This window comes from Electrona antarctica (assembly GCF_951216825.1).
Source record: "Electrona antarctica genome assembly, chromosome: 5".
Classification (NCBI taxonomy): Eukaryota; Metazoa; Chordata; class Actinopteri; order Myctophiformes; family Myctophidae; genus Electrona; species Electrona antarctica.
In genome coordinates, this window is record NC_136810.1 from 39,892,906 (window position 1) to 39,908,156 (window position 15,251).

General features: G+C 42.3%; 1 protein-coding gene across 1 annotated transcript in view; it reads left to right on the forward strand.

Annotated features, from left to right (window-relative positions):
* Positions 1-15,251, forward strand: part of syt7a (synaptotagmin VIIa) — a 125,186-nt gene that overhangs the window by 46,763 nt on the left and 63,172 nt on the right. The window contains exon 2 of the mRNA XM_079500507.1: positions 9,914-10,017. Within this exon, the coding sequence (XP_079356633.1) occupies positions 9,914-10,017 (104 nt within the window). The remainder of the gene's footprint in view (positions 1-9,913; positions 10,018-15,251) is intronic.

The following is a 15,251-nucleotide window of genomic DNA, read 5'->3' on the forward strand; positions in this document are numbered from 1 at the left end:
CAGTGCGTCATATCACAACACGATGTAAGCTTGTAGATCTGCTATTTAACAAAAGTCACACTTGTGTGAAGTGAGGGGCGCTCTTATCATTATACATCATCTCATGAACAACTGAATGTGATTCGTTAGCCGATTTGATCGTCTACATTTGACGTAAATTTCCCTTCATTGTCAATGGCATTTAATGTTTGTGTTGCCACAAAAAAAAAATGTAAACTTTGTTTTTATTTTCCAAACAACAATCGAAACATACATTCAAGAAAAACAAAACAAAACAAAAACGAAGACAAACCAGTACAAGAAACAAAACAACAAGGACAAAAAGCAAAACAAAAAAAGGGGGGGGGGGGGGTACACACTATTCACTCTCGTAGAAATGCCAATTTTCCCAACGTTTTTCAAATAGCTCCACCTTTTTCTCCATGAGATATATTTCTTTAATAATTTCCATCCAGTACTCCTCTCTAGGAGGGTCTGCTTTCAACCATCTCCTCGTGATGGCTTTCTTAGCTGCTATTAGCAATATTCTGAACAGGTACTGTATAAGTCCTCATGTCCTATTATGTCCTCTGATGTCAGTCCAAGGTATAAACTACGGGGGTCACGAATGATATTATATCCCATAATTTTCTCCAGGTTCTGGTGAACACAGTCCCAAAATGCCTGCACCTTCTCACACAGCCAAAATATATGGGAGTGATTGGCACTCGAACGCCCACACTGTCTCCAGCAATATTGCTGCTCTCCCATTTGTTTGCTTTTTATTTTTGGTGTAATAAGAAAACGTATCAAATTCTTCCACCCAAATTCCCTCCAACTCTTAGAGCTTGTTGAAGAATGTTGTGTTTTACATATGGAATGCCAATCACTCTCAGACAATTCAATGTTAAGTTCAGATTCCCACTTCAATTTGACATACAGTGTATTCCTTCCATGTTGCTGTTGCATACCTCTATACTGGAGACAACCCGTGAAGGTGTTTGTTTGTATGCACCTGTCAATACACCAATTACTTCATTACCTTCCACTGAAATAACTTTTTTGATTTCAGTATCATAGAAATGTCTTAACTGTAAATATCTGAAAAAAAATCACTGTTTTCCAAATCAAATTCCCTCTTAAGTTGTTCAAATGATTTGAAGTGTTGACCATCAATAAGTGTGCATACAGCCGTCATTCCCCATCTGTCACCTCGTGCCACACATCCAATGTTTCGTTTATAATAGAGTTTCCACCCTTATACTCTTTCCCACTTTCAAGACAAGAGGCACAAACATGTCAGTTGTCTATTGATACCTGCCAACCAGCACTGTCCGGGGAAACAAAATTACACATTTAAAGTGACGGTACACACATTAACCAGTTAACAGTTTCTTCAATATTATTTTCCAAAAGTAAAAAGGTCAATTGCCTTCCGTCTGTTAGAAAAGTACTGTATTTGAAGGCATTAGTAAAAGATACTGGTTCTGTTCAGAATGTATTGTCTCCCGTCTTTCCACAAAATAATACAAAATGCTCGATAAGAACCCGGCTCGATAAGCCTTATCAATAAGGTGCTCGTTATCAATAAAGATTTACGAGCTCCAACCCTACTCCCTACCGCTAGGTAACATAGTTATTTTTTGTATTGGAAATCACATAGGCAAATCGTAGACTGCATTCTCATCACATAGGAATTGTGTTCCAAAAAACGTTTGTGTTTGAAATATTTCTTACAATATTTTAATATTTTCTTCGGACAGATGATGCTTCATATCCCCGGGGAAAAAAAAGAAAAAGGAGACAGAGTTTGTATACTGTATGACGCAATCTAAGATTTGCCTATATGGGATTTCCAATACAAAACATAACTCCATGACCCAGTGGGATATCGGCCTCCAGAACTAGCATTATGTTATACTTTAGGTATTGAAAAATAGCAGATCTCATAGCGCGGCTCCGAGTGCCGCACTACGAGCTTGTAGATCTGCTATTTTTTGAAAAATCATGAGAACGTAGCGCAAATACTTCTGGGGGGGGTCGGCGGCCAATTACATATAATCTTTGGGGGCCTTGACATGAAATAGTTCAAGAACCACTGACACAGAAACATTATTTATTTATTTTGTAGAAGACATTTGTAGAATCTGGTCTCAGCTCTCAATGGGTTAAAGGAGTACTTCATCCATTTTCAACCTTATCTTCATTCAATTGTTCCTCCTTACTCATCATTATAAGATGGCACAACTCCCGTCTACTCGTTCTGTGTTGTGGTGGACAAAATTCATATAACAATCATGTAGCCTACTTTATTATTATGTGACACTTGTCACCCTTTGCAAGGCGGCTGATCATCATCACCTGTTCTTCCATGACAACCTCTTATCTCTTAACTCCTTACAAACAGCCGACTCACACATATTTGTTAATGGAGTCTGTGTATACATATTAATTTGAGGCTCCTTGATGTGAAAACAGTTGAGAACCACTGGTCTATGTAATCCTCCACCCACCCTCTTCATTCTAATAAATGCTCTGCCTTCATTGCGTGAAATGTCACAGAGATTAATACTCTCCCAACGATTGATTTGACAATTAGACTTGTTCTGTCTCCAAAAAAGGAGAAAGCCAAAATATGTATTATGTTTTGAATGATCCTGCATTATTGAATACATTGACTTCTAACTGCAGTACCAAACCCTGTCAACAGATGGCAGTCAGTCACTAATACCTCATAGACCTCACTGCACTAAAGATGATACGTTTACTTCCTGTTTATATCCTCCATTACTTTCTGAGTAACTTCGCCTCACCAGGCTTTCCACCTCGGAGGAAAGCCTGGTCTCTGTTCCAAAAGTGCCATGTGAACCGGTCTGGAACGGATGATGTCGTTAAGTCATGTTGTAGTATTGTTTTGTAGTCATCAGGCAGGAACAATCAAACGGAACTTCCTTTTCCCTCAAACCGGAAGAATAACAATAAAAGCTCTCATAGCCTGTAGCTTTTATTGAGAAAAATCGGGTTGAGGGAAAAGGAAGTTCCGGAAGATTGATGACTACAAAACAATACTACAACATGACGTAGCGATATCATCCGCTCCCGACCGGTTCATAAACCCGAAATGGAATGGTGCGGTGCCCAGGCTGCTTTCTGAGCAACGTGGTGAAAGCAAGCAATGTGTACAGGTTCCAGAGTTGTCTTTTCTACGTCCAAACCTTGGAGTAGATTTATCCGTGAGTGTTATATTTTTCTGTCTATATTTTCAGTTTTACAATTTTATGAAGAACCTCCAAGTAAAGACCATACTCTGAGGAAAACGGTTGACTGGAACTTAATTTTGTTATCTGTCTGTCTAAGCCTTGCTAGGATGCAATTGCCAGGGCAGAACAAGACTATTTACCTTGAGTTAAGCTATTATCAACTTCCTCCATCTCCCCTTTCCACTCCTTTTCTCGTATCCGTATGCTAATTCTCTTCTTTTGACTAATAATTTCTGCCATCTCTTACCTACAAAGACTGCTACACTGAATTAAATAGACTCTCATGGTCACAGAAGCAAATGCTGGAAATGAAAGCAAAAAAAGATTCTGTAGAAGGGAACAAAAAAACAGGAATCATTTATAATATATCCCTGGAAAAGAAAATATTACAATATTGTAACAAAACAAGATTTATATGAGGCCCTATCTTCCACCTTTACACCCAGCTCAGATACCAAAATTATCTTGCACCCACCTAGCACCTATGGGCGTGTTCCCGTTGTTTTTAAAATGTGGTATGGTTATGGCGAAATGCTAATAGTCAAAACGTTTTTGCTCTTAATCTGCTGCCTGGCACAGTGATGGTGCAGAGATTTCCTTACTGCTGTATTTAGACAAGTGCAATGCTCAACAGGTCACGCACGGAGCAGACTGCCTTCTCGAGTGGTTTAAAAAACAGCCTAACTGAAAATGACCGAAGCATGCGAAGGTTACGTTTATTATAGTATCTTCAAATCACTCTCAAGCTGTAAGAATGTTGTCTCCCGACTTTCTTTATCAGTCTCTGCTCAATGGCAGTTGTCAATATGAATAGAGCTCTGATACAAGGCCGCACGGACTGCAGAGTGCGTCTTTGTCAGGCTGTAGAACATAACCGAGAATGAGCAAGTGATTATCAATGGTAGGTATTTTTTTGGGGGGGGTTTCATTGATATAGTGTTTGTTCAGTAAGAGGAACAGCTCTTTGGTAAACAGAAAATGCATTTTCAGGTCACGATAACAAATTGTTATCCAATCAGAGAGCGAGAACACATTCAGCATACAGGCTTAACAAGTAAATTGGAAGTGATGACACAAAAGAAATGAGCAGACCAAATTGAAACTGCAACACTATAAAATTGAAGCTGATAAATGGGTACTCTCCTGATTGGCTGATTAGCTATGGTTGTGCCCCCTGCATCCCTTTGCCCAAAGGATCACCATGGAAACAAGCCTCCGGGCTTTTACGCGTTTTATCCTTTTGAATTCAATTCAAAGTCTCAATCAATCAATCAAATTGCAACGCACCTGAAATTGTATTTTCTATGTATTAAAGAGCTGGAGAGACGGGGAGCTAGACCCCGTTATTGGAGAAATAGCCTATCACTTCCCTACCTTTAAGTTTATTTATCATTGGAGAAATAGCCTATCACTTCCCTACCTTTAAGTTTATTTATCAGACACCTTCGTGATATTTTGACAATTTGTCAAGATATCACGGATGTTAACATCATTTTTATTGTGAATGTCACAGGAAAGGTAATCAGTCAGTATTGGAAACCCTTCAAGTATTCTGAAAAACAAACAAACTCTGTCTGACATTAATACACACTTTCATTTTTTCCTCCAAATGTGTTTGATTCCGCCATTTACAGTAAATAGCAATGCATCTATAGCTCAAGCACACAAGGTGAGAATTGTATGTTATGCCCAAAACACACCCATGAGTAATTTAAAGTCTAAATACGACCCCTTTGTGCCTATAGTGCCAAACCATATAGATCATCTAAATAGGGCCCATAGAGTCTATGGTGTGGCCAAATTTAGCTATGGCCTTCCTGTCCAACCTTAACTAGGCTATAGTTAATATTTACTGATCTGTGCTAGTTGTGAATGAAGAAGTGAGGCACAATGTGGTTTTCATTGGTGGAATCTTCACTGTACAGTGTACACTAGTACAGGCTGGCTGCTTTTTTCCAGCCCCCTTTTTGATCAAACCCTTTCGGTTTGAGCATAGATATATAATCAAATAATAGAGACGGCACCGGAATTCCCCTCCCATCATGGTCCGTCTCTATTATTTATATATCTATGCTTAAACAGAGTGCAAGTGTGTAGGGCGAGTGGCGAGGAGCTAGTTTCAAAAAGGGTCGTAGTGTGGTGATGGTCTGTCCCTCAATTGGCCAAATAGAAATACCGGTAGCCATGTTTAAAGATCAGCAACAACAACAGAAATGCTTCATAAGAACAAAGTCGATTTATATGAGTTTCACTTTTATTTTGCCAGGCATTTCAAGCTTCAATTAATATAGGCAACAAAGACGGTGTGCAGGTCTTTGTGCACTTGTGCATTTTTTCTGAAGCTTCAATGAATAGACAGAGGTGCTGATCTGTCTTGCGATGTCATATGCACTCAGAGCACTGTGATAGGTCAACTCTTGTGGAGGCATTTCATTCATATATTCATTGGCTATAAATGTGTATTCATTCATCCATATAGTGCTAGACTTTACTTTGATAACTCATTCATTCTGAGACCCGGTGTCTAGTGTCAAAATCTAAGTAACCATTTCATTCTATTTATTACTTGCGCAAGCAGAGCACGCAAGTACTGAGATCGGCTGGGTATGTATGTTGGTGTTGTCCACCATATGTCAAGCGGCCAATAAGGGACCACCATTCTTGATGACATAACTAAGGTACGTTTGGTGATCGGCTGGGTATGTCAGGGTAAGAAGAATGGTAAGAATGTATGAAACACATACATGTAAACCTGTATGTGTTTCACTCTTTCTGCTGTTGCTACACCTGTCCCCGTTGGGGATTAATAAAGGCTTATCTTATCTTATCATCTTATCTTACAGCAAACCCTGTTCCAGGCAGTGTAGCTTACACCATGCTGTAAAAAGCTCAAAGAAAATAATTACCATGTCATTGGTTACATGCAATGTCTTCCCCTCCGAGAGTGCAGCATATACTGTATGACAGTTGAGTGACGCGTAGCGTTTCGTCTAATCAAAGCTCAGTAACTGCAAAGAGGGCAACAGCCAGCCTCTAGGGCAGGGGAGGGGACAGCGTGACGGTGATTAGGCTATGAGCTTTAGTGTCTCAGACTCAGTCATGAGCGTGGAGATGTGGCGTGGCAGCTTTGCTGAGTGGACACTGCACCTGTTCCGCCTATCCAATTAACAATTCCCCCCGCCCCGTCCCAGAGGAGTCGAGGGCTGTTCCGTTTCTGCTTGGCTTGTGTCTTGCTGCATGTGGTGGGCCACATAACCTACACATCACACCTGGCTTGTGTCTTGCTGCATGTGGTGGGCCACATCACCTACACATCACACCTGGCTTGTGTCTTGCTGCATGTGGTGGGCCACATCACCTACACATCACACCTGGCTTGTGTCTTGCTGCATGTGGTGGGCCACATCACCTACACACCACTGCATGTGGTGGGCCACATCACCTACACATCACACCTGTGGTAAGGCTCTGCATCGCCAACAGGCCCTTTGCATTGTAATGCCACAGCATTGAATCAAAGGTGGACTCAGATAGGGGTAATTTACACCAAGTGACTAGGATGCTGTATCAACTGAACAAGGCGAACATACATACATTGCTGCCGTGCGCAAAGGCCATCCATATTGCAACTGTCACAACACCCTCAGTTAATTCCCAATTCTCATCATCTTCAATTTCGAAATGCCAAGTTAAAAGCTAATTTACACTGTCAATCTCAGCACTCACCAGTCTGTGTGGCACTACGTAACTGCATGTTCTCTGCATTGCATATACAGTACCGTACTGTAAAAGTGCCTATTCACAGACCTGTAAATACAAGCAAGCCGCTTTCAGGTTGAAGAGATCTCCGATTTCTGAAGCTGTCCGATCAAAAGGCTCACTGGCGTGTCAGTTTTAATCAGCTGTTTCCAGAAGTGCTACTCCTGTGTCCTGTACAGATTATCATACCTCATCTTGTTGCATGTAGATTATTATATATTTCCTCTTATTTCACACACGCACGCAAGCATACACAAACACCCCACATCCCAATGGTCTGACCTCAAAGCGATTATTTAAAGCTAAACGGTTGTATTTTAATGCAAGGGGCGAGGAAAGATTAAATCACTTGAGAGCTCCGATTGCTGGACGTGCTTGAGATTTGCATATCTCTCAAACACTTGAAATAAGCATGCAGGCTACATTTCGTGTTTTACACCTCGGCATACCCCGTGTATGGTGCCCTGTATTTGCCCTATAAATGAATGCTCCATAGTCCATTCCATGGTGTGTGGGGGTGGGAGAGGAGAAGCATCAAGTTGCCCATTACTGAATGCAGGACTGTGTGGCCTCTTTTGTTGGTGCATTTTTATTTGGAGTACGGTGCTTTACTCTCCCCTAGCTCTCGTGTCGACTGACACAGATCATAAACCAGATCCTGCGTGTGCCCCCACCGCCACCACTACCTCCCCTCTCTGACCTTCAGGAGGAATACAGGAGGCAGGCAGGGCCCTTGCATCATCTCTGCATGAGCAACAGTGCCAGCTTTGGGAGAGGGGGGGCGGTCCCTCGTACTACTTTACTACTCGTAAACCCCTCATAATGTCGGCCATTGTCCGACATCCATCTATCTATCTTTCTACAGAGTCACTCGTGACCTGAGCCGACCGGACTCAGCATCTCTTATTCAATATTCGTCGCCTGACGTCATCCGCACTAATGGACTCACCTTCACTGGCCTCTCTGTGGGTATAAGGCAGCACAGCATGTAGTCTGGTCGGCTTTCAAACCTCTCCGAATAGAAACACTCGTCATTCAGGACTCAGGAAGTCAGCCAGTACGTGACCTTCACTGACGTCATGTTAAGGAGGGAACGCCTTGGCCTGCTACTGGCCACCAGTGGGCAGCATAACGGGTGTTCTTTAGCAGCCAACAGCCAGGTCTGTAATTGCATGCAGGCCAGGTTTATTCCAGCATGTTTATACCTGGAGGAGGTCCAGTGTTCCTGCACACAACATCATTCCAGAAATTGGTTATCCACATGAACCAAGCCTTGCCGACCACCACTCGTCCTTTGAGCAACCATGCATCAACCCTGTGGACATGTCAAGGCCAAGGTGGAGTATGAAAACAAATGGGGGGGAGAGCAGAGGACCGTCGACCGTGTGACAATAATAGAGGAAGGGAAAGCAATGGTGTGGGAGCGAGAAGACAAGTCTGGTTATTGAAAAGGAAGGGGATGTTTGTCAGGGTTTGTCACTCGCGCTACACGTAAATTTGTCCTGACACCAATATATTTACAGAAGAGAATGGCGGAAGGCAAATGAGACTGGTGAGAGACATGAATACATTAGTGAGTCTTCCCCACTGTGTCTAATAGCAGGACCCAGTGAGCCTGTTAGCCGCTGTTCTATCCTCGGGAAAAGGGAAACTGCAAAAGCCGAAAACCTGCAACACTCCAAATTAGATGACTGGTCTTATACTGTATAGGTGCAAGGCTCAAAGGTACAAATGGGAATGAAGCCAGCACACAATAAATGTCTTTTTCAAGTGGTTTATTTACCTCTGACGGACAATGCATGCATTTCGGCCTAATGGGCCTTCCTCAGCATTGTTCTATCCTCGTCCTACACTGCAAATCCCTGAGTGTCAATTTATCTCTGAAGATTTTCCAGTTTCTGCACTCTCACATTGTGTGTGTGTGTGTGTGTGTGTGTGTGTGTGTGTGTGTGTGTGTGTGTGTGTGTGTGTGTGTGTGTGTGTGTGTGTGTGTGTGTGTGTGTGTGTGTGTGTGTGTGTGTGTGTGTGTATATATATATAATATACGTACTGTAGGCTGGTCGAATGTGGTAGAATTGCAGCCTTAAAGGCTCAACTGGCCGTGCATGGGTAGTCAGAGCATGAGGCACACTTGCACCCAATTTACTGAATTAAGTTTTTTTTTACTACCCTTCTATTGCACCAGCTCTCTGGCTGGGCATCCAGTGATATCATTAATCATGCACTCTCATGTATTGTCAGCCACAGCACCCCCCTCCTCTCCCCCCTCTCCCCTCAACTCCCCTCCTCCCCCCTCCTCTCCCCTCCTCTCCTCTCCTCCTCTCCTCCCTTCACATTCAGCCTGTCACTTAACAAGCTGTGACACCCTGACAGTGACGAGTGCGTGACTGAGTGATGGTTAGTGTTTTGGCACCCGCCAACACACACATGTGCACCCAGACACTCGCACACACACACACACACACACACACACACACACACACACACACACACACACACACACACACACACACACACACACACACACACACACTATTGTAATGCTCTGGTAGCAGGGTGGACAGGAAGTGCTATTGTACTTGTCAGCTGCTAATGATAGAAGGTTAGGGAAAAAAATAGAAAGACGTCTCCCTGCAGGCCATTCAATTAAGCATTGGGGGCAGGAGATGTGTCGATGTCAGGGTTTTCCCCATTGACGGTGTGATTTACAGTGGCTTACAGTCACACGACGACATACTCACGACAACCTGTGAATGTTGCCTACATAATGTATGATTGCGTACAGATTTTCACTTTTCTTCTTTTTCTGTCCCTTTTCACTTTGTGTGTGTGTGTGTGTGTGTGTGTGTGTGTGTGTGTGTGTGTGTGTGTGTGTGTGTGTGTGTGCATGCGTGCGTGCGTGCGTGCGTGTCCAGGCTCAGTGTCGCTCAGTGTGTTCCTGGTCTCCCTAGCAGTGACAGTGTGTGCCGTTTGGCTCGTGGCTCTATGTGGCGTTTGTGGCTGGTGTCAACGCAAGCTGGTGAGTTCCACTCAAATGCATGCAAAAAACACACACGCGCCTGTGCACACGCACGCACGCACGCCCGCACGCACAAACACACACCCGCGTGTACTGTATACAAATTAACACACACTGACTTTACTCGGAGCTACACACGAACACACACAATCACACACACGCCATATACATATGCATGAGTGTGTGCACCAATACACGCACGCACACTGCATAACAATAACAAGAAGCTAGCCAGTAGCCACAACACACATTCATGTTCAAATATTCATTCCTCCAAGTCACATTTGCTTTCATCCAAACATGCTTTCATGTTCAGAAAGCTTAATAAACATTGTGCTTTCACAGAAAAATAATTACTCATGCAGTGCAGCACAGAGAAAGAAAAATATCAGCAAATTACATGAATTTTGTGCAAATATTGTCCTTTCCCACTGCAAAAACAGAGGCTTCTGTTTGGAGTCAGCAATTACAGTGTACAAAAAGCTATACGCACACCAAAGTCCTTGTGGCGGTGCCGGCACACGGGAGAAAACTATAGAGGAAATCTTGAAAAAACAAGAAGGTGGCCGCACATGCCAATAGCCAGAGTGCCAATATTTTATTAGGACAGCAGGTAAGACAAAAATGAATCCAACGTTTCGGCGGTTAAGCCTTCATCAGCCTTCATTTTTGTCTTACCTGCTGTCCTAATAAAATATTGGCACTCTGGCTATTGGCGTGTGCGGCCACCTTCTTGTTTTTTCAAGATTTCCTCTATGGAGTCAGCAATTAACCACATCTCATAAACCCTATACAGTAGCATCCCTATACTGAGCATGTCACAATATAGGCAAACATTCTGTGAAAGAATAAGTGAACATTTTTGCCGAAAATATGCATTGCAACGTGTTGTGAGGTTGTTGTAGATCATCCTTTTTGGCAAACGGGCAAAGAGATTTGGTGTAAAGCAGTGGTTTTCAACCCTTTTCACATCAAGGCTCATTATGTATTCAGCATTTGAGCCACGGACCACCATTTGATGATATTTAGCCTCTCAGACCCAAAACTAAAGAATATTTTGTTGTCGTCAGATACGATTGTAGCCACAATTCCATGCATTAGGAGAGATAACAAAAGAGAGATAACAAAATAGCAATTCTTCTACAATCTCTAATTGTGTAGACTTCTAGTAGATTAAGTAATGCAGGTGTTTAACGATAATGTAACTCTTGAGAGCGTAAAATGAAACCAAATGGACCCATACGGGTCCATTTGGTTTCATTTTACGCTCTCAAGAGTTAAGGATCTATAAGGGTCCATTTGGTTACCAACTCTCCATAATTTTAGGGACCACCTGGAACCCCCTCAGGGAGTACTGATGGTCCCCGGACCACCTGGAACTCCCTCAGGGAGTACTGATGGTCCCCGGACCACCTGGAACTCCCTCAGGGAGTACTGATGGTCCCCGGACCACTGGTTGAAAACCACTGGTTTCAAGGTTCAAGGTTCAAGGTTCAAGTTTATTTAGTGTCCCCGAAGGGCAAATTGGGTTGCAGCATAGACGTACATTAAACAATGAGACAGTACACATAAACAGTTCACATAGCAGATCATACCAAAGTACCAAATACCTTTTCAGACTCCATCATGGCCCATAGCACTTATCCTACCCCCTTAGATAGCACTTTTTAGACTTAGATAGCATTTGAAACAGACTTATAGCATGTCATGTAGACAGCACAATAATTGCATTGTATGTAGTCATAGCACATCATAGAACATATGTATAGCATAGTATAGTATATATGTATAGTTAATATGTATAGCGTCATTATATAGATATGTTCTAGTTACGTTCTTAGCTTACGCATGTTTCTTGATAAATGCATTTTATATATGTGATGTATTCCCATACTTTTGTTCTTGCCTAATGTAAATCGCTCTGGATTAAGAGTGTCTGCTAAATGCCTAAATTGTAAATTGTAAATTGTAAAGTACAAAGGTGCACATAACCATTAAAGTGCAGGCGTTAAAGTGCTATTCGATAGTCATAAAAAAGTGTGAGTGCATAGGCATTAGGCACGAGACAAATAAAGTAAGTAAAAAGTATATAGGTAAGTACGTAAAAAGTGCTTATCATAAGGTAATCTCCTAGATCTACCCACAGCAGCATTTAGTGTGCAAATAGAGACAGGGACAAAGGAATTTTGTGCCTGTTTTTTGTGGCACAAGGGGCTTGCAAGCGAAGGCCGGATGGGAGAATGATGTTTAGAGGGAGAAAAGAGGGAATACGTAGAACCCATGGGGGACATGCTTAATGAAATACATTATATGGTTTAAGTGGTTATACAAGACACAGACACAAAATAATTGCTTTTGTTGGGTGTGTGTGTGGTGGCTGCAACGGCTTCAGCAATACATCTTCACTGCAATAAGTCTTATGAACGACTACAACCTTCCCAATGAAGCTTTTAGAGCATGATAATAAACTTATAGTATATGGTACAGTATGTACTTTACCAGATTACAGCACTTGTAGTGAAGTAGTATCACTCAAGTCAGCCCAATTTGACTCCATTCACTGGGAACAGGAAACAGAATGAGCAGGCTGACCTCTGTTGGAGGGCATGTCGATGCTGATTATGTGGTATGAAATGTGATTGATTAAAGGGAGGCAAACATTCATTAGGCGGATAGAGCTGTACAACAGAGTGCCGTATAATAATTTAGCGGATTCCTTTTAAATTTCCATGCCTTTAAAGATAATTGATTCCTGATTCATCCCGAGCTTGTACTACGACACAGCAACATACTTAGGTCAGTGGTTTACATGTATATGTTGGCCCTCCTGCAGAGGCATCCCCATTATGTAGGCCTTCTCCTTCAACGATGCAAGGGCAGATATGCCAAGTTGGAGGCTCCCTGTAGCACTTAACACAAATTACTGTTATTTTCACTGATGCTGCATTGGAATAATGCCTGTCTGTAACTTGGGAGATAATACACACAGATCATTTAGGCAAATCCATTGTCTCCTCTGCATAATTAATAAAGGTATCATTACGTATTAGCCTTTGTTAATCTAGCCATTCAGCATCAATTCCTACAACACTCTTCTTGGCTCAGCTCTCCTCTACTCCCTGAGCTCTCTACTATACTATATCCATTACAACAACCTCCACACAGCATAACAGTGATTCATCACATTAACTCTGGCATCTCTATTTTTAGCATGTCATAATGTGCCTGTGTGCCTTTTTTCCCCATACAATTTACAATTTAGGCATTTAGCAGACACTCCAGAGGGACTTACAGTAAGAAAGAACAACACAAGTTTATACATAAAGGGGTGACCAGGTTTGAGGCCTCATGTTTAGTGCATAAAAGGGGTGACCAGGTTTGAGGCCTCATGTTTGGCCGGAAGCCTGATTTGAGTGTTTGTTGGAGGCATGAGGTGTACAACCTAGTAGGCCTACTTGGTAAGAAACCTCAAAACAAATATTGATTATTTGAGAATTCATTTTGATTATATGGGGATATATTTTAGTGACATTTAATATTTCATTTACAAAGTTCGGCAGTACAGGTGTGAGGTTAGGGTTAGATTTAGGCTTAGGTTTAGGGTTAGGTTTATTGTAAGCGGGGAACAAAGCACCTTTTTGTGGGGTGGAGAACATAGAACCTGGGGAACATAGGTATGCTCCCATAGTTGACTTAACATTGTCCCCATGTCAAAAAGCCTCTTAAAACCCCATTCCCCTGCATTTAGGGGTAGGGGAATGGGTCAACCCCCATAAAAGGTTTTAAGGGTTTTTTTTGACACGGGGACAATGTTAGTCAACTATTAGCCTAATATATCCTCTGTCTGTACTTCCAGAGCCTCCAGGTACTTTCCTGGTTTAACTGTGGCTGTGAGTATTCAGCCTTGAGTTCTGTTTTCTTTGTTCTATTTTAGTCATTTTGCTATATTATGTATAACTAGCCCTTACCAGTTGTGAGATATTGTACCCGTTGTGAGATATTGTATTGAAAAGGGCTTCGTTAAGACCTCCATTTTATTATGGTCAATGCCTGTGTGAAAAGTGGGAGTGATTGGTGCAGGCAGTGAGGAGCTACGGCGGTATTTCTGACAGACACACACACATTCAGATAGACATTCAGATATTGACTGAATTATAGTATGATGATGTAATGGATTTGTATTGAGGGGCAACCAGATGTACTATGTGATCTAGGAGGACAACTAACCTACAACCTTTCGCCGTTTTTCCCACAGTGCCATATTGTATTTGAGACTGCGTTTTTCCAGATTGTTTGTCGTGCCATAGTGGTGTTGAGGACGTAGGTGTATATGGGCCATTAATTAATTAGTGCAAGTTTTGGATTTTGTTTGCTGTGACTACTTTAATTACTTTATTTGCTTTTGGTTTTGCGTATTTGTATTGTATTGTTTTGATTTGATTGGTTTATTTGTTGTGTATGTTTAGTTCGGAGGACCCAGTTGGCCCTGAAGCCTATTTCTTTTCAGATTTTTTTTGTTTTACATCATGATATGATATGATATTAAGAGCGCACAGGTTTTTTAAATCACATTTTCAAAATGTCCAAAAACAGCACAAAATAGCAGATTTATAAGCTCTCAACACATCACCATGCAACGTTTCATAATGCAATGCATTGTCCTCCTGAGCTTGTAGGTCTGTTGTTTTTACTATTTGTTGTAAGGCAAAGTATCTAGAGCCAGTTGGGCTTTCCCCTCACCATAATACCTCGTTTATGCAGTTAGACTCTATGAACAAGTGGGAGGAAATGGTCTGTGCTGAAATGGGACAGAGGTGCGGTTGAGTCCCACGATGTTGTCACCCCTTGCCGGAACATCAGATGTTACATTCAATATTCCACATTAAAGTAAATGGAGCAGTGAATCACACACCCTGTCTTCTGCTCTGAAGAGGAGCCTAGCTCCGCTGCCTGCACCTTGGAGGGTCCCAGAGGTCCTCTCCAGAGTACTGCTGTAAATGGATCTTATTTCCATTCTGTGACAGCGCCTCGCGGCAGCCACAGCCACAGGGACAGCCTGAGACAGGGTGACATTGTATTGGCCTAATGACCCCGCCAAGGCCACACTATCAACCGTCCAGTTTCCCATGGACAAGACGACGTGGTCCTATATTCAGCGCGTTCATTCTTTTTCTTCCCCTCATATCTTGCTGTGGCTCATTGGTCATTGTTGGTTGTCCTGAGTGGTATTAAGA